Source organism: Podarcis melisellensis, assembly GCF_964234715.1.
Source record: "Podarcis melisellensis genome assembly, chromosome: 16".
In the NCBI taxonomy this organism is placed as follows: domain Eukaryota; kingdom Metazoa; phylum Chordata; class Lepidosauria; order Squamata; family Lacertidae; genus Podarcis; species Podarcis melisellensis.
In genome coordinates, this window is record NC_138533.1 from 27,175,283 (window position 1) to 27,195,811 (window position 20,529).

General features: G+C 48.7%; 1 protein-coding gene across 1 annotated transcript in view; it reads right to left on the reverse strand.

The window, feature by feature from the left end:
- The window catches only part of CABIN1 (calcineurin binding protein 1), a 58,546-nt gene that overhangs the window by 19,421 nt on the left and 18,596 nt on the right, over nucleotides 1-20,529 (reverse strand). Inside the window, exons 25-30 of the mRNA XM_081892158.1 lie at nucleotides 11,857-12,121; nucleotides 11,038-11,354; nucleotides 9,064-9,177; nucleotides 6,158-6,301; nucleotides 3,959-4,372; nucleotides 1,894-2,057 (exon numbers count right to left, since the gene is read on the reverse strand). Of these exons, the coding sequence (XP_081748284.1) occupies nucleotides 1,894-2,057; nucleotides 3,959-4,372; nucleotides 6,158-6,301; nucleotides 9,064-9,177; nucleotides 11,038-11,354; nucleotides 11,857-12,121 (1,418 nt within the window). The remainder of the gene's footprint in view (nucleotides 1-1,893; nucleotides 2,058-3,958; nucleotides 4,373-6,157; nucleotides 6,302-9,063; nucleotides 9,178-11,037; nucleotides 11,355-11,856; nucleotides 12,122-20,529) is intronic.

Consider the following 20,529-nt stretch of genomic DNA (forward strand, 5'->3'; position numbering starts at 1 on the left):
TTATATTTTATGTGAGTGGGCAGTATATTTTTATAAAATAAATAAGTCAGACTGCTTTCCTAAATGTCAGCCATTGCTACAGCTTTGTTCATTGGTTTAAAAACCCAAAAGGGAGGAACTGGCAAGATCCTCACCAAACAACTGAGTGAACAATTAGCCTCTCACATTGGGCCCTACGACTGCCACTCTGAGGTTCTTCGCAATCAAGAGGCATTTTCAATTTATGAAAAACAAAAACAAGGGTTAGAGACTTGCTTGCTTGTTTAAAAAAAATGAAAGCTGGGAATTTGGGGGTTCTGGCTTATCCAGTGTGGGAGGTATGGAACTGATGAACTGTTTTTCCTGCCCACCCCCCTTTCCCCCTATAGTACCACTGCACTGCTCTACCACGCTGGCTCCCTGAACCACTTTCCACCCAAAGAACCGGCAGCAGCCAGAAGCCAGCAGCAATGTGGGTGGAAGATTTCTCCCTTTTAGAAATGCATTGTTTCATAAAATTAATTATTAGCACAATGAATGCACGCAATACATGCCAAACTGGGGAACTGGAAGAGATAGGATGTCAGTCAAATCTAACATAAAGTGGTTATTAACTTTTTCCAAGGGGCCATCCCTAGGAAGCAGATATATTTATGAGCACAGCTGTTAACCCACGCTAAATTTAGTATGCTGGCACTCTTCAGGGCCTTCATGTGTTTTTCTTGAAATCTAATCAATTTTCAAGCCGCCCAGAAAACATTGATTCTGCAGCAAAGCTTGAACTGAATATGCTTGAATGTAACGTTTAAACCACACTTCATTGATTCCACCCCCTCCCCCAAATGAAATATTTCAGTTCATCTGCTTTTGGCCACTGGAAGGTGCTCAGCCTGCCTCTTGACTGAGGGATGTGCAGGGGATTGAGACCCTTACCATTGTGGGGAAGGGGCCAGAGTGCAGGGGGAAGGGGCCTGCTTTGCCTGGAGAAGGTTGCAGGTTCAATCCTCATTGACATCTCCAGTCAGTGTAGGTGATATTGAGTACATCTATCTCAATATGAGGCAGTGTCCTTATACTGAGAACTTTAAATATGGTCCTGAAAGTTGCTCTATTGAAAGGAATCAGGACTGAGAGTCTTTCATTTAGCTCTGCTAAAAGACCTTGAAATCATTAAAGCCTGCAAAGGATCTACACTGTCAGTTTATGGGGGGGAGGAAAGAGATCCCCGCGATGCCATCCAATGTACAAAATGAGAAAAAGCAAAAAGGATGTAAATATGGAACTGTTAACTGCTGTTGCTACTGTCAAAGAAAGATCTGAGGGAGCCTATCTGCGATTTTGATCTGTGACACACACATACACCACATGCTTCTCCAAAATGAGCATATTCCCACCTTAAGAGCTCAACTACTCTGAGCAGTCAAAGATGGAAGAGTGGCTTCTGAGGTGTTGGAAGTGCAGTTGATATTATTTGCTGAACTCTTGTGGTGGGAATAACTTCCAAAAGGCCTCCAAGGGTACAAAAGCCAGGAACCAGTACCTCTGTAATCTCTATTCCCCCACCCTCACCTGTATCCTCTTCCTATCTTTTTGCTTCTCTCCTTTCCTGGAAAGGATTTTTAATATCCATTTTCAACACTGAGAGCAGCTGAAGGGGAAAAGACAAGAGATTTGCAGGCTATATAGTGGGGAGGAAAGTGCCTGGATCTGGCCTTTGACATTAAAGCCAAGATACAGCTTGTTCAGTCTAGACAGCGAGGCTTCAAGACCAAAAACAAACACTTTTGCAAACCAACCATTGTTATTCTCTAACTAATATATGTAAGAGCTAAGAAGGGTTTCAGCCACAGGTGTGTGTATGTGTCAGCATCTTAGCATTTCAAGCCAGAAACAAGAAACCTGGGCCGTCCTCACTTTCCCTGGTCGGGGGTCCTCTGCAGCATAGATGAGACTTTCAGCAGGGTGTTGTAATCCTTGAGCTGCGACAAGACGTTGAGCAGAAGGACGATGGAGCGGTTCATGTGAGAGGCAAAGCTACCAGGGCGATCAATTTCATCCACGGGGATGCGCCAGATTCCCTGCACAGGGGAAGAAACCAGGAGGAAACCATCAACGGTGGGAAGCAGATATTGCAAGCGATAGGAGGGCTGTTTGGCCCAGGGCAACAACCTCAAAGGGAGCCTCACATTTAGGCATTTTTTCAATTTTTGGCATTTGGTGAGTTTCACAACCTGTTTTTATGCACACCTGACCCAAATGTGGCACACGCTCACAGATAAAACAGCATTTGTGAATATACCTCATTTTATTTTTCATGCCTTGTTTTTGGGTTGCCACTTTAATTTTTATTCTATCTAGGGGGCCTCAAAAGCAGAAAGTGGCCAGGGCCTCTCTGGGTCTCTGAGAAAGCCTAGGGACAGCTTTGGACAAAAGTTTCTTCCCCACCTGCAGTTTCAATATATGAAATGCAACTGGAATTAATTCATTCAGGATTTCCAAGCTGAAACTGAAAGGCTTCATCAGGCACAGAGAACATGGAAACAAACAAACCGTGACATTCCATTGCAGGGCAGACATTCTTGATCTTAACTTTGTTATCCAAGACATCATGCAAAGGGCAAGTATAAGGACTTTTCTAGGCTTGAACAGAGCTATTTGCAGACCTGGCAAAGCAAACTCCCCATGTAAAGGGAGGATTTAAAAATCCAGAGAAGATGCTCATTGAGAAGGTAATGTACACAGGACTCAAAGGGCTAAACAAACAGAAGTCCTGCAGGCCTTTTTTTTGTAAAAGGCTACACAAGTAATTCAGTTCCCAAGAGGCAACTGAATTCCCAGCCTTCAAGAAATGTTTTTTAAACAAACAAGAGTCCACAAAATGATGGGAGATTTAAAAAAAGGAAGGAAGGTGAAGAGTGTGTGCTATGTGCCATTAAGACACTACTCAATGCATACCCCATGGCACTTTTGCAACCACATTCTCACATAGTCCAAAGCTTCTCCTTGACTAACATTCCATACTAACCATACATTCAAGGCGCATTTGAGTGTGCCCCCAAAGAATCCTGGGACCTCTAGTTTACCCCTCCAGGAGCTACAATTCACAGTGCTCTGAATAAACTTAGTTCCCGGGATTCTTTCGGAGGGGGGTGGGAAATGTGGTTTCAATGGACAGGCAGCTGCTGGCCAGCAGTTGTCTCCCCCTGCTCTCCTCCCTGTATCCCTCCCTCCCTCGTTCTTTACATCCTCCACCACGGCTGGACCAATTGGGAAAGCTCTCTGGGGCACAGACCACAAACACTGGAGCAGCCACCAGCAGCGCACCTCCGATTGGGCTCAAGGGATTTACAGCATCCCAAGAGCGTGGAGACAACGACGACTCGTGTATCCGGAGGACCCACAGCACCGCCAGAGAGGTTTCAGAGAAGGAGCCTCTCCGGGGCTCCACACCTGGCCAAGCGCTCCGTCGTTTCCTCACCTACACCTCCCTGCAAGCCCCAGCCAGCCAGCTCCGCTTCCAGGGCCGGAAAGAGCCGCGCATTTCTTCCCCTGGGAAGCCAGAGCAGCAGAGCTGCGCTCGGCGCCCCGTCGGAGAGGTGACGCCGACTCGTCTTCCTCGTCAGCCGCGGAGCAGCGGGCCAAGCGATCGGGCTCCCCGGCAGGTGGCGGGCGCAGGGAAGGCTCCATCGGCACCTACGCAACCTAAACCAAGGCGACGGTAGCCGAGGAAAGAGAGCCGCGTCGCTGCTGCTAACTGGAAACCCGCGCGATTTGCAGGCGGAGGCGGCGCTGCGCTCGGCAGGCCTCCTCCTCCTTCTCCTCCCACGCAATCCGGCCAGCCCAGGGGCCGCCCCCGCCCGCCTCCCGGGGCTTCCCCCGCAGTCCCCCGTCCAAACAAGGCCGGGCGCTGCGCAGCCGAGCCCCGAGGCTACCTCGAGGCGGGGGCTTCCCCTTCGCTCGCTCGCTCGCTCGCTCTCACCATGCTGGGCGCAGGGCGGCTCCCGGCAGCTGCGCGCCCTGGTGGTGGTGCTGGGGCTGGCCGCCCGCAAGGCCGCCTCCTGCCGCGCCCCGGAGAAGGCTCCCCCGCGGCGGCGCGGAGGCGAAGCGGCAGGCCCCGCGGCGGCAGCGGGAGCCGCCGCGCTGCCCATCGCTGGCGCTGCCATCGGGGGCTCTTCCCCGAGACGGCGCCCGTCACGTGGCTCTCCGCCCCCGAGAAGCCCCGCCAGGAAGGCAGCCAGCCAGCGAGAGAGAGAGAGAGAGGAGAGGCGGAGCTCCCCGACACCCCCGCGCCGGAGGGAAGCCAGAGCGCAAAGCCAAGCGGCGGCGCCGCCAGCTTCTGCCTCGGCCGGGCTGCGCAAACTTCGCTCTCCCTCTCCTCTAGGGCACCCCACCAACGTCACCGCGAAGGACCTGCTGTAGCACCGAGGCCGCCGCCCGGCTCCCCCGAGCGAAGTGGCCTCGCAGCCAGGAAAACAGGAAAACACGCGTCGCCTCTCCAGGGCACTTTCAGGCTCCAGCATTGCCTGTATCAAAGCAGCAGCAGCAGCGGCAGCTCTGCCCGGCCTTTGAAGGCTTCCAAGAATTTCTGGCCCGTTTCACGCTTCGCTCAGCCAAAAAAAAACCCACCTCCGCATGGAACCAGGCACGGAGGACAAAAAAACTTCACCCCAGGTCGCTTTTTGGGGAGAGTCACCTGTTGTTTCTAGAGCTAACTCTTCTCCCACTGAAAGGCTTCGATCAAGGCCCCAACAAGAGAACTCAGGTGATCTGTTTTTTGGGTTTGTTTTTTTTAAAACCAGCAAAATCTCCTGCCTGATCTGCACCCAGCACAATACCGACGCTAACTGCAGCAGCCAACTTGGTGGCAACAGTCTTCAGAAACTTGATTGGGTCATGAACGCAGCTGATTTCTAAAACATGACTCACTGTTTGAGCCCAGATCCCGTTTTTCTTTTTAAAACCTCCCATCAATTTTCAGTTTCTCCTTGTCCGTTTCTGTATAACACATTTATATTTATATTTATATTTATATTAGAGGGAGACTTTCAGAAGCCTTGTCTATACATTGCATGAAAAGAGCAGTGCCATAAAGCCAGATTCTGGAAGAATAAGCAGCATCTGCCCCAGCCAAGGCTATTGGAACCTGCTCTAGGAAATAAGATAGGAAGCCTAAATCACTTGGCGATTAGGAGGATGCTGACAATGAAAGCAGAATCCCAACTACCTGAATCTCCTTAGATAAGTACCAATTTCTCTGCACCTTTTTATCCCATGAATATTTTGTGTGTGGAGGAGAAAACAGTGCCACAGCGGCTGACATTGTGCTGACAACCCAGAAGTGGAAGTGATGGGCAGCTCCTAAACCCAATCGTGACAGTAGTTCACTCTTATAAAAAGAGGGCACATTATTTAGCTACTGTTCCCAAGGGAAAGCCTGGCCCAGCACACACATACGCTAGACACAAGTCAGGGCTCATATCTGCATAACTGAACTTGATGACACAATTGCACTGATCTGCAGATCCTATCCCAAGCACACCTCATGGGGAATCCTTGCCTCGTTCCTGCTTTCTGACAGGAAATCATAATATGACCTCAACTCAATTGTCCACTGAACAAGCCAACAAGAAGGCGGGAATCTGCTCCTCTGTGCAGCTACAAGACACGACTGCTCATCTGCAGCTTAGCATCTTTCTGTTTAAAAAACCCCACACATCACAATTCTGTTTTCAAATCCACTTCAATTAGTCTTCAAATGGTTCTTATCCATAGATAATATAATTTACGTTCTAAACAAACTTGAAATGTCTGCTAGGAGGAAGCCCCTAGCACTAATGCAACAGACGCAACAAAAAGCCCGAAGAATTATATTGACCCAGCAATGGTAGCAACAGAACAAGAGCAGAGGAGGAGGAGAGAGAGTATAGCAGACGCAAACTTCTCCACCCAGCCCTCAAACTACCATTGACTAAAATCCCTCTGAGCCAAGACGGGAGCATCCTTCCTTTGGAGCTGAGAATTGGGGTGAAGGCGGACACCCTCCGCAGACCAACCATAAGAAACATCCTGGTAGGTCCCCATGTTCCTTTCTCTGCTGGTAGAGAAGTGTCTCCACTCCACAGCAGAAGGAAGTATATAAGGAGCCCCAGAATCCCAGAGCAGGCAGACCCCTACCTACCCAGCACAGGACCGTCAGCAGCACCTTCTGGCCAAAGGCCACACCGGCAAAGGGGGACCTGTCTGATGCCCAGTGAATGGTGATACGGTGAAGTCCAGGTAGCCCCCCTGTAGATTTTCTTGAGGGGAGGCTGATATCTGAATCCTGCCGATGGGAACCATCATCACCCCTGGTAGAGAGTGGCCTGTGATCCCCTATGAGGCTGCACCTCATAGGGTAGCCCAGCTTTTCTCAACCCTGGGTTACCAGATGTTGTTGGACTACCACTCCCATCATCCCCCTCTGCTGGCTATGGAAGATGAGACTTGTAGCCCAACAACATCTGGGAAGCCAAGGCTGGGCTAGACAGAGACTTGCTGACTCTTCCTACCCCCCATGGTGCATGAGTGAAGACAAATGATGAGCTGTCAGGGACTGGGAAAGTGGCTGTATGTTGGATGCATATCTGGATGGCCCTGCATATCTGAGACTTCTTGGAATGGAAAAACACTGCACTGCAATCTGTAGGAGCCAGAGCTGACTCCAGGCTGCAACACCCCCATTTCTCCTGGCACATGGAGAGGTGAGTGTGGATTGCAGAAGAAACAAACCCTGGCCCTTTTCTGGCAGAAATAGCTGCAAGGAAGGAGTGTTTGAAAGATGACAACTGGCCCAGGGACACTGACTCGGGGGCAGGGTGATATCCTGACTCCTAATGGCGGCAGCGATGGCAGAGAAAGGAGGGGAATTGGCTGGTTTTCCTCCAGGCTCTCCCACACAGTGAAGCAATTCCAACCCCAACCCTTTAAGGGGTTGGGGGCGGAAGGCTGCTGAAAAGGCTCAGCTCCCATGCGGAGGAGGAAAAGGGATTCTGGCGGCAACAGCAGCCACACATTTCACGCATCCCTCCCTGGCAGACCTAGAAAATTCTCCTGTTGATGAAGAGGTAAAAGATGACGGGAAGGTTTGAAAAAGATGATGAAGAATAAGAAGGGGGAATGGGTTCTTCTTCCAGCTAGTCTCCCGGGGGTGAAAGTGAAGAGCACCCCAGCGTGGCACAAAACCGGGGAGAAGGCCAGACCCCAAGGAATTAGCCCTGCAGCAGAAGTCGCAGCCAGCAGTGTGGAGCTATTTCTTTTTTACACAGTGCTCTCATAAATCTTTTACAGAATATGGCACCAGGCATAATATACACGATCTACAACGCAGCAGATGGAGGAACCCTTTGGCCAACCCTCTCTTGCTCTCCTTGGTTGTTGTCCATGTAAAGTGGAATAATCCACAACTGTTAACCTTCCATATGCGAGCAAGTTAAGCACCCTTCTAGCATCCTTCACTCTGAGGAAGAAAAAAGTGGGGTGCAAGTCATGGACCGTATGGAGCAAGTTGATCTGACAAGGCAAGGAACTAGAATTCTAGGATCACAAAAACAACCATTTAAAAGAAAAGATGTTGACAACTTAACTCAGCCAAAAAAAGGCATGGAAATCTTGTGTTAAGGACTTCCGTGCCTTGGAAACATTAAACACCTTCAGTCGTGTGTGTGTGTGTGTGTGTTTTGCTCACTGTACAGTACAATGTGGCCTCTAGGCGGCACCCAAACAGCTTCTGCCTTGATCTTTCAGCCCCAATTTTCTCTCTGTCCTTCACTACAGCTCCAGAATATGTAGCCACCAGCATTCAGGCTCTACTTTAAGGTGTGGAGAGAATGTTACATTTCTCCCCACATTGCCCTTTATATCAACCCTGCAAGAAAGACCATTTTACAAATCACCATCAGACATGAAGGCAACTTAAGGGTTGCAAAATCTCTTTTTCTCTCTTCTACATACACACTTCTCGCCCACCCCCCCCCCAAAGTTCTGCTTGGTTCAGTGTTGCTTAAACTCAGGTGCCTTTGCCAGCTCCCCTCAATTCCTGTTTCTGCTTTTATATTTCAGTACTTATTGACAGGGGGACATGGGTGGCACTGTGGTCTGTGAGCCTAGGGCTTGCCGATGAGAAGGTCCCTGCTCCTGCCAACCTAGCAGTTTGAAAGCATGTCAAAGTGCAAGTAGATAAATAGGTACTGCTCCAGCGGGAAGGTAAACGGTGTTTCTGTGCGCCGTTCCGGTTTGCCAGAAATGGCTTAGTCATGCTGGCCACAAGACCTGGAAGCTGTCTGCGGACAAACGCCGGCTCCCTTGGCCTTTAGAGCGAGATGAGCGTGCAACCCCAGAGTCGTCCACGACTGGACCTAACATGGCCTCATTTTTTCTTTAATCTTATGTTTGTGTTAATTTTCTTTCTGTGGAGTACTGCTGTCAGGCAGAAAAGCAGGGCAGAAGCATTTTACTTAAAGAGAAGAGTCTGCAAGACCCCACCACAACCTTCCTCAGGCAGAGCTTCTTCTCCCTTCCAGGGGCCAACTAACCAGTCATTCATTCATTCATTCAATAAGTTTTTTGTGCTAGCCAAAGGCCATGACAGCTACTAACCAGTCAACAAGCCCTCTCTACTGTAGACAGCTTCATTCACAAGTCCACCTCATGCACATGTGGGAGAGCAACAGAAGTTTGCTAACAGGGTTCAAGCAGCTTCCTTAGTCTGGCCAGAAACTCTTGGGAGCTCAAGACGTGTGCTAGCCACTGAATGGGAAGGATGTCAAGACCCTTTGCCCTCCCCTTGGATCTTTCCATGCAGGAGAAGAAAGCAGTTGTGCCTCTGTTAAGCATCACTCCTCCCTGGTGGGTAGGGAACACATTTTGCTTTGCTGCAAATTCTTCTCTGCTTTGAAGGTGGCCTCCTAACAGACTTACCTGATGAAAAGGAGATGTAAAATGAGAAGGGGGGGAAATTAGCTGCTCAGAGGGCACTCTTAATTGGGCAGTATACAAAAGATGTAAACACAAACAAACAGCCACAAGTTTCAGGTACAGGCAACTTACATTGAAGAAATTGGTCTTGTTCCTCTCGCAGAAGAGACCCTGTGCTGGCATGTGCTTCAGCTGCTGCCATGGGAGACTGCTGCCTAGCAACACATCGCGAGCCCACTGAAGATTCTATATAGGACAGCGCAGGGGAAGCAGGAGTTGGAGGGAGAGAGGTGGAGGGGATGTTTGGTTATTGCAGATGAAGCCTCCTCTTTCCTCCCTTCCTTTCCTCTCCCACTGCTCAACCGGCACATCTGCCACAGCCTCCCCCTGCCCCTTAGGCCCCCAGGCCTGCCTTCCTCCCCTCCTCACAGTTAAGAATGTTTGTAAACATCCCAAGACAACGCAGCAGCTCCCTCAATGGCACCAGAGGGGAGGGTGCTCCGTGCAACAACCGGTGTTTAGTCTCACATTTGGTTCAGTGAGGTGATGGAGAGCATGTATATAGCCATGCAGAGAAGCCCCCCCCCAGCCTCAGGAGAGAAGGGTTGGGGGCCTCCTCGTCCAGTGAAGGACCAGCCTCATTTTGACCAGAGACCAAGCACCCAGTCCCCAGACCACTGCCTGGGAACAAGCAGGGGATACACCCAGTGCCCCTCTATACTGAACAACCACAAAATTTGCCCCCCCCGCTCCCCGATAATGCCAGGCTTTTGTAGTACAGTTGAAATACATATTTTCAACTTGCCAGCACCCTCCATAACTCCAATTTCTCAACAGCCCTCCCCACCCTGGTGCCCTCCAATGTTCTGGACCCACTCCTGCCAGCCCCACCATTGTACCCTGTGCTGGCTGGGGCTGATGGGAGCTGTCTGGAAGCCCTCTGGAGGGCTCTAGGTGGGGGAAGGAAGCCCTGATTGGTTGGTCACCTCAACTGAGCATTCTTATTGCTCCTGTTAATATGAATGCTTAGAGAGATACAAACCTCCACATCAAAGTGCATGAACACCGAGAGTACAAGAAGACTCCCAAGGCGAGCTTGGAAGCCTTGAAAGCAAGCAGAAAGTCAGGCAATTTTGGGGAATTGTGTGCATACAAAACATCAGCTGAGCTGTGCACCTGGAATCCAAGCACAGAGCACAGTGCAGGATTCAGCTGCCTGGTAGCTTTCCCTCTTCCCTGAGCCTGCTTCTTTGTAAACCAAGCGCTTATTGGCTCCCGAGACACAGGCCTGCTTGTACGAGAGGGGCTGATGCCTGGCAAAATCTCAGAAGCTGGGGAGGGGGCATGAGATGTTTCATAACTAGGAATGGGGCTTTCAGTGCCTAACAGCTCCTCCCTCCTCACCCAAACACCACCAGCCAAAGCAGAAGCAGTAAGTGAGACAAAGGCAAAGTTTGCTGAATTCCTACAATTTCCCACAGGTTGCAGGGTTTAGCTGTTCTGAACACACAAATGGGACGTCGTCGTAGAGAATTAGTTATTTACTTAGGTGCAGAACTGCCAGGAGGTCAGAGGCAGCAAACGGCTGCAGTGGGTATCCCTCCTCATCTTACCGGCCACATCACAGCCAATACAATGGACAGCGCAGCTACACTAGAAGTGCACGCTCAGCAGGCAGTCACTACAGGGACTGTGCTAACATTGCCCTGTCATATGGACACTGCAAAGTCAGCTTCTCCCTGTGGAGGTTGAAGGTGGGGAGCAAAGGAGCAACTCCTGCTCATTCCAGGTTCTAACTCACAGGATGATGCAAGGGCAGCTGGTTCTTGCTTTCGGGTAAGGCCAAACTGGAGTGTTGCTGCTGTGGCAAAGAGCAGAGGGGATTTTGATTTCGTCCCAGAAGATCTTGAGAGCTCCTGGTTGCTGGTGTTGCTCCTCCCAGTCCCAGAGCAGAGGCTTTCCCCGCCACAAGGCATTGCTGCTACTGCTGCTTAGGGAATGCCACGTGTCCACCACCCACAGGGGCTCTAGGCCTGGACAGTGAGAAGAGCAATGTCACGTGAGAGGGGCAGCGCTCAGCCCTACTCTCCCACCACCACCGCTTACCTTATGGGTTGTGCTGTAGGCATAGAGGTAGGCCAGCCTGTAGAGACTCTTGTAGTGCTGAGGGAAGCGGCTGAGGCAGAGGCGGAAGGAGGTGATGCAGTGCTCCGTCAGGAACTTGCGCTGCTCCTCCAGGTCCACGGGGAGGCTCTGGGGAAACTGCTCCCCACTGGGCACAGCCCGCCGCTTGGTGTCCCACTGGGAAAGCGAGGGGGCAGGGGCTTTGGGGGGGACCCCGGGGGGCGGGGCCTGATGGTCCAGCTTCTGCTCAGCCACGTGGCAGCACTCTGAGCTCTCTAAGGGCTGCTCCTCCGGCTTCCCTGGAGTTGTCAAAACAGATAGGGCAGCATCAGCATCTGCTTCGGACCCAGCTGACACAGAAGCCACCATCATTCTTCCTCCGTCGAAGGATGTTACAAACAGTTAAACAAAACCCCCACAAATTTGAAGATAAGGAAAACCCCATGTGCGCAAAGACGTGAAATGCACGGCCAGGAGAAGACGTTCCCTTGGCTTGTTCTTGCTTCCGTCAGAGTAGCTCAGGAGAGGAAGGAGGTGCTCAGGACCCGTCGGGAACAGCCTCGTCCCTCTCTCCTGGGATGAATCTGCTGACCCGCCCTGCCCTCAGTCCGCTATTCACTACTCCTTTCCCTCTGGCAGCAACAACTACTTGCTGCTCCAGGAAGAAAAGTGTGCACTTGCTCCAGCCGCTCAAGCTGTGCTAAGCAATGCGCGCTCTCTCTCTCTCTCTCTCTCTCTCTCTCTCTCTCTCTCTCTCTCTCTCTCATACACACAGATCTTCACACACCAGGAATGACCTACCCCTTTCCTCTGCAGGTCCTGGGGCCTCTTTGCTAGTAGCTGTGGCGACAGCTTCCGAAGGGGACACAAAAGGCTTCCTCTCTGGAAAAGGCTTCTTCGCACTGTCTTGAGAGCTGGCAACCTCAGTGAACATGTCTTGGGTGGAGTTGGAATCAGAGAGCACCACCGCTGTGCTATCCTGACTCCGGTCTGCAGGAGGGAAAGGAGGGCAAGCATGAGGGGGCTCCCAGGGCTGTCTCTCCACACAAACTTCCACCCACCTTGTACATCAAGGACTCGGTGCCTCCTCCTCTCCTCCTCCTGCTCTTGGCCTTATCAAGGCTGTGCCTGCAATCCTCACTGCCCCTTCCTCCATTTCCAGCCAAGGCGGCCCATTCAGCTTTCCTACCCTTAGCCTCACCTTGCTGTTTCTGCAGATTCCGTCTAGGAGAATTCAGCAGTTTCCACACAGAGCATCCCCCCTTCAGGAGCAATGCTCCATTTGAGACACAGCGCTGGGCAGCTTTTTTCTCTGGAAGCAAACGGGTGGCATAATCCAAAATCTGGTCTGGCTCCACCAGGACTCGTTCGCCAGGGGCAGATTTTGAATGCCAATATTTCCAAATGCTGCGACAGTTGCAAGATTACAGTGGGGAAAGATCCGAAGCGGACTTAGATCCTTGACACAGGAACACTGCAGCAACCCGCCTGGACCTAACCGATGAATGAACAGAGACCAGGAACAGGTGCTGCAGGAGGCATTTCTAATCAAGATTCCTGATTTCACCCGAAACCAGAGCTTTCCAAACTGTGTGTTGCGACACATTAGTATGTTGGCTGCAGTGTGTAGGGGTATCGCACAAACCTCCCCACATTCCTTCCGTGGCTGGAAAGGGGTAATATTAACCTCCGGTTTGCTAGTAAAACTGAATTACTGTGTCGTGAAATGATGCATGTCTAAAAAGTGTGCCACCAACATGAAAAGTTTGGAAGGCTCTGCCCCAAACCCTTTTACAAATGCAATTGGACCTTAATGTTGTCTTAGGATGTTCACAAAAGTGTGTGGGAGAGGTGTGCGTGTGTATGTTTGTTTTTCTATTTACTCTTCTGCCATGTAATAATTTCAGATACTTCTATTGTAGGGTAGCCAATTGGAAACTTTTGCCACTTCTGATGATGTATAGAAGTTTCAGTATGTGAGGAAGGGCTCTCTCGGCCTAACCTGTCACACAAGACCAGTGAAATCCAAGCATTTTGTGCCCTCCTGAGACATGCAGCAAAAGTCCTTGTGTGACTGGAAATTTGGAAAAGAAGATGCCTTAGAAGTGGGCAGATGGTGGCCAATGCAGCTTCTAATAACCCACCCACCTGCAGGAGTCTGCCAAGCACTGAGATGCCCTTTTCAAACCTGATGGGAAGGGGGAGGGAAAAGACCAGTTTTCTTATCAAGCTGAGTGCAGAGACACGAAGAAAAATGCAGGTGCAGCAAACTTGCAGAAATTACATAATTAGAAGCAACTGCAAGACAAGGCAATGGAAGAATTGTCTGCCTAAATAGGAGAGCTGTATTATCAAGATGGTGAAATTCCACAGATATAAAATGAAAACCACTACAGATGAAGAAATGCCACCAGTTGTGGCAACACCAAAAATGGAAGATCCTGCAGAAGCTGCAGAGCTGCAAATTAAAATCTGGAGTTCCCATAACAGTTCCCAAAGAGAGTGCCAGGCAAAAATATACAGAGACAAGGAAAAAGTCTCAAAGGCAATTACAAGCTTCCTCTGCTAGTGAATCTTCTTGTGGATATACCACTAAGGGTGGTCACTCGGAAGGTGGCTTCAACTACTAGAAGTTAAGATTCAAGAACTGAAATCCAGTCAGCAGGAAACAACCAGCCCTCTGTCCAACATCTGGTCCCTTTCTTTATGTCATCTTTGAGCAAGTGCTCCACCAAAGTGTCAGTGGCCGAGTAGGAGCCACAGAGGCACATAAGAGAGCTTCACCTGCAACTGATCAATATACCAAGAGGGGATGGAGGAGGGGGGTGGGAAGGACAACTTTAATACAGGCCCCAAACACCAAAAGGCTAAAGCCGATGTGCAGCCTAAGAGCAGAGATGCCTCCACCCTGCAGAGACCAGCTTTGTACTGCATGTTAAGAGGCAGTGCCTGTTCAGCAGAGCCAGTAGGTCTGTGAAAGACACCAATGAGGATTCATGAATTGTAGAGTTGGAAGGGACCCCAGGGGTCATCTAGTCTAACCCCATTCTTCTTCTTCTGGCACTTCATTCTCACCATGGGTGCTGTAGAAGCATCTGGGTGGTGTCTAGGATGTTGCAGAAAAGTCATTACACATCTATCAACGAAATATTCAAGAGGCTATGGAGAGATTCGGCAACAGCACTGCCATCCTACATATCAAACCACACCAGACCGCCATGTCGGAAAGTCTTCGGAGAGTCTACCTGACGATTTGGGAGGAGAGCTCTCAGATCATACCGCACAAGCCAGGACGTCTGTGGGCAGAATATGCAACACAGAAGAACCTGGCTCAGTTGATTCAGAATGGCATCGCTTGTTTTAAAAACAAGAAAAGCAGAAATGTTGCCAAAGGCAGACAATGCTCTTCATTTTCACCAGCCACTATATCTGGGGAAATGTCCAGATGGGGACTGCCAACATCAAGAAATGTGGGCTGGAAGCACCGCAGATCAGGCCTGACGTGTGTTCTCATGTCTGAATCCCATTCCAGCTGCAGGTTACAAAGTCACCTCAAAGGCAAGTGTATCACTCTGAGATTATGCTGCAGTGGACATACCGCCAACAAGACGACCTACATGAAGACCACCCACCTCAGAATACCTCTCACACGGTCACATGACATAAGGATGTCACGGGAATGTCATGGGGATGAGTGCGCATTTCAAGCATTATGAGCGGTATCTGCAATTTTTCAACTGTATTCTAATTATGTATTTTAGTATTGTTTAGCATTATCCTGCTCCCCCTTTTCTGGTTATGCTTAGATTATAAATTCTGCAATTAATTTTTGGAAATTTGGAAACAAAATAACGAACAAAAGCATATAGACAGGGTGCGTAAGGCATATACAGAAATTAAAACAAAGGATCATAGTGGCTTTTATTTGTGCTGTTTGAAAGTCAAGGACTCAACCATGGGAAACAGCATTTTCATAATCCGTGCACACCAAATTTATGTTTGGCTAGTTAAAACCCGCCCCCCTGCCCAGCCACCAATGAGCCTTTGTACATCTTCTAAGAGCCCTTTTCCAGAAGTACAAGGACTAGGCTATGAGTGTTAATGAAAGACACAACATTTGCAAAAAGCAGGGTTTGGCATGGTCAGAGAGTAGCGGATGATGGGAGTTGTAGTCACCCTCATCCAGGAGGGGACACAGGCTGCCCATCCCTGGCGCAAAGAACAGAACGGGATGGAGGCAGAGCATGTGTTAAGGCGCGGGGGGGCGGGGGGAGAATCCAAGGGTTGCAACGCATCTTGAAGAAGCTTTTCCAGAAACTGGATCTCTACGTTACCACAGTGAACAGATTCCTCATCCCCCAAAGCGGTTAAGCTGCAGTTCTGGCCTATTGTTCAAGCAAGCCGTGATGGATAAAAAAGCAGGGAGAGAATATCTATGAACAGAGTTTTTAAAAGGGTTAAGGCAGCACGGGCAATATTGGTTACAAAGGCACAACAAACACACAAAAGACAGCACGGAAAAAACGACGACGACAACAAGAAAAGCGACATTTAGTTGTACAAAGAGCACCAAATGACAAGAATGGATGCTTTCTGCTCTAGTGAATGGATGAATGACACGGGCCTCCCCATGCATTTACTGCAGGACAAGTTAGAACACTCTGCTACACAGCAAACACGCTTAAGACAAATGTGACACCAAAACTAGACGAATCTTGGAAAGGAAGTCTGTCAAGTCTCTTGCCTGGGACAACTGGTTTTCATTTTAATAACTTCCCATTTCTATTTGCAACTTCTGGACTGGACTTGGGAGTTCTTGGCTACTTAACCGTTACTAACGTTCCTCATTCAACCAGCTGCACCTTACTCTACCTCAGTCACTGAGAATCCCAGGATATGGAAAAATCAAGCTATTTTTGTCAAAAGGATTCCGGTTATGAGTCCCTAAACCACACAGAGGCTGGGCTTATATGGCAGCCCCAATGCCACTGGAAGCCAACTCTTGTGGACATGCTCCCAGGGAGCAAGTAAAAATGAGCAGCAATTGCTGTTTACGTTTTATTCAGAAGAAGTGAGCTCTATGCCGGAAAGACTGAAAAATCGACAACAGCCGAGTCTCTCTAGGGAGTGGATGCCAGAGTTGAGGCTCCATGCCATGTATAATACAGTATGTCAACCCTACAAAGATTACTGCAGCCAGCCTATCTCTGCCCAAGAACGGCACCCATTAGCAAGCCAGCTTGTAAAAGGTACTCTGTTCCCCCAAGAGACAATGAGGGATCAATGAGCTTCCACCCGCAAGCTGTGGACCTCCTCTTTCAGAAGAAGGGCACCTCCATCCAGAACAGATTTCGCATCTGTTTCCCAGGCCTGACAATCACTTCTACACACACTGCCTCTGTCTTGTCAGGATCCAGCACTCTGTTTACTGGCCCTCATCCAGCCCGTTATCAAATACAGACAATGATTCAGCAGGTGTGCTTGCAATTGGCCATGAGTGGGACCATTAAACTACACTCCAGAGTTTTTTTGTGGGTTGATTCAGTTAACAAAAATCACAAAACAAATGAAAAGATAATACACCATTAACTTAAAAAAGCAGCATAAAAACATTTCAGGATGGCAATAAAAAGACTGAAAGGACCAGCAACAATTATAAATTAAACAGGATGCCGGTATGCTTTAGTTATCAAGCTCTCTTGTGACTTAAGAGGCAGTACGTTTCCAAGCACAATTCATAGTGTTGGTGTTGACCTTTAAAGCCCTAAATGGCCTCGGCCCAGTATACCTGAAGGAGCGTGTCCACCCCCATCGTTCTGCTCAGACACTGAGATCCAGCGCCGAGGGCCTTCTGGCGGTTCCCTCACTGTGTGAAGCCAAGTTACAGGGAACCAGGCAGAGGGCCTTCTTAGTAGTGGCACCCGCCCTGTGGAATGCCCTCCCATCAGATGTCAAGGAGATAAACAAGGATCTGACTTTTAGAAGACATCTGGAGGCAGCCCTGTTTAGGGAAGTTTTTAATGACTGATGTTTTAATGTATTTTTAATCTCTGTTGGAAGCTGCCCAGAGTGGCTGGGGAAACCCAGCCAGATGGGTGGAGTACTAATAAAAAATTATTATAATTTTGTTTGCTGATGGGCTTCACTTGTGGCATCTGACCGGCCACTGTGAGAACAGAAGGTTGGACTAGACCGGTGCTTGATCCAGCAAGACTCCCATGTTCTTAAGAAAGAAGACAGGTGTTCGGCAAGACAGAGAAACTGAATTTATTTTGGCGGCTGGGGTAAGAAACCTAGAATAGTTATGACCATGTTGTGAAATCTGGGTGCAGCAGGTGTCCCAAAATCTTCAGAGTTTTATGATGCATGCAGCATAACCAACACAAAGGAATATGAGCAGGGTAGGAGTTTTCTGTCTATTTGTCTGGTATAATAGAGAAGATATCGAAAGAGCAAGTCAAAAACTGTGTCTCAAAGCTGAACGTAGCATATGGGCAAAGGAAGAATGAGGCCAAACACAATCCAAGGTCTTTCTCCTCTATTTCCTGTTGTTACTACAAATTAATTAATTAATAAGAAATATTGGGAGATATATTTGACTGGAACATAAATGGCCTATATGCGACAATTCAGTTTCTTATTATAACTTTTCGGAAGAAACAAAATGTATCCATGTATTTCTAGAAGGGATCAATATTTTCAAATCAGACACTCTTTAAATGTGTTTGGAAATCCAGGCTACCAAACTGGAAGTAGGTGGTGGGTAAAAGGGCCACTTAGTTACATTCATTAAGCCTTTTCTGTATCCTGCTATCAAGAATTGCAGCCATTTCAAAATAAGTGGCATTACAATTTATGTTAGCGGTATTGCTAAGATATAAAGTATGGCTTTGGCTGCAGGAGAATGAGAATCTTATGAATTTGCAAAAACATTGCATCGGTAATGTCATATGTGATCCCCGCATAAATATTGTTTTATAAGCTGACTTGGAATAACTGTTGGCATTGTGGATAAACATGTGCTGATTATATTCCTATTTTAAAACTGCCCCCTCAAAATAATTAATTGGCAATTGATATTATACTATGTTAAGCAGCTAGAAGAAATTATTACTAATTGCTATTATATCTCACCTGCCCTCCAAGAAAGTCAAGATGGAGTACATGGTTTTCCTCCTTTCCCATTTTATCCTCTCAACAACCCTGTTAGGTTGAGGGACTGTGGCAGGCCCAAGGTAACCAACCATTGAGCCTCACATGGCTGAGTGGGGATTTGAACTCTGGTCTCCCAGGTTCTAGCCTGACACTCTAACCAGTCCAACACCATTGACTCTGAAGCTGTTCAAGTCTTACAAAATTACCTGGAAGGATCTATTTAAAAGGGTGAATGCTGAAGGGATTCCTAATTTGCTAGTGGCAGCAGAAACAGCAAAAGCTCACTCCTGGGGAAATGTTTACAGCACCATCGACTTGGCTTCATAGGATATTGAATGCTGCTATAATGATAACACGAACCTATGCTTATCCATGCATGGGAGAAGCCAATACGGATTTTGGTTTTTGGAAAGAAAAAGCTAGTGATGATACCTGCCCTTAGTCATTGTTTGGGAACACTTTTTCCTTTCTCTGTGCTTGGGAAATACAGTTTCTGATATACAGTTGTACCTCGGAAGTTGAACAGAATCCATTCCAGAAGTCTGTTCGGCTTCTGAAACATTCAGAAACCAAGGCGTGGCTTCCGATTGGTTTCCGATTGCGCAGGCGCACCAGAAACAACAGTGGAAGTCGCACCTGACGTTCGGCTTCCCCCCAAAATGTTCGAAAACCGGAACACTCACTTCTGGTTTTCGATGGTTCAGAAGCCAGAACATTCCGACTCCCAAGGTGTTCAGGAACCGAGGTACGACTGTATACTGAATACTTTTGACTGCTATTTATAGATTTATGTACATAGATATATGTAGGGTGTAAGGGGTTTATAGTTAACTGCGTCCTCTCAGAGATTTGCTTAGTCTCAAAGTCTGGTTTACTGGACTGCTTTAGTCTCTCTCTCTCTCTCTCTCTCTCTCTCTCTCTCTCTCTCTCTCTCTCTCTCTCTCACACACACACACACACACACACACACACCATTTCCACTCTTGGGTCTTTGCCCCGATTCCTTCTGGCTCCTGAATTACCTTGAGAAGCTCTCCAGAGAACAAAGCATGGCTGGAGTGGAAGTCCTGGCTCCAGATACCCACATTATAAACTGCCATTACTCCTGGGAAGAGCCGCGTGTGGCCTTTGTGGCACATCCAGTGGAGTCTGCTTATTTTGATTTAACCAACGTAAGAGATACCCAAAACCAAACCAGCCCAGCACACCTAAAGAGACAGCTTCAAGTTCAGTGCTGGCTTTCCTTCCCAAGCAGCTTTGTGGGATGGCTGTGAGCCCAGAAGCAAAGCATTTCCAAAGCACCATTTCAAAATAGACATGCTTTTGGGGGGTTTTTGGACAGAAATGCAAACATCCAACTTCTGTTGAGATGTCAGCACACCCCTCCCGAAGCCCAAAAGGGAATAATGCCAATATGATGAACCCACTTCCCAGGCGATGCAGAGCAGGCAATTCTATATTAAGCTGCTGCTTCTCTGCCTGGGACGTGGGCTGCCGGGCCTGAGCCAAATCACTTTCAGCTCCTGTGTGCCAACGACGTTGTAAGATGCGACCAGCTGTGCAAGGCTTGGCTGTTCCTTTGGGAAAAATCCTATTGTTCCCTGGCTTGGGCCAAAAGGCATTCACACTTGGCACCTTCCACTGCAGTGGCAGCAGTAACTAGATACCTGGACAGAAGCAGCAACCCCAGGGACAAGGGCCAGATAAGGGGAAGGAGGTGAGGAGGAGGCGGCTCTTCAAACTGTCCTTTGGGTTTTTGTCAAAGGCAGGCAACTCATGCTCCCAAATCGTTCAGAAATACATTTGACTTTCAACATGCACAACCTACAGAACCCGTGAATCTGCCTTATGAAGCCAGGTCAAGTTCTTGTATCCTGACATTCTCCCCTCCAACTAGAAGCAGGGCAGTGGGGCTGCTGTTCCCATCACCTGCCACTACCCAGCCCTGCTGCCAGGGCCTAAAAACTTCTGAATACAACAAAGCAGGTCTCCCTAGTGCTATCCATGGGGGATTTGTGCTCATGGAAACAGACAGAATGCAACCAAACCATGCCAATTAAGGCACGAAATAATCTACAGGCCTTAACCCTCCAGCCCAAATTTGCTTCGGAATGCAGATATACTGCTAAAAGGAAACAAAAATTAGCACAAAAGCAATACTAAAAGGGGGGAGGGTGCTAGCATTACTGTGACACACTCATCACAAATGTTCTCTACCCCAGTCTGAGATTGACAGCATTTTGCCACTAAGACTACTGGGTTATAATGTGCATCAGCAATGGAGATGAGCCAGCCAGTTTAGAAACTTCGGAGGAGGGG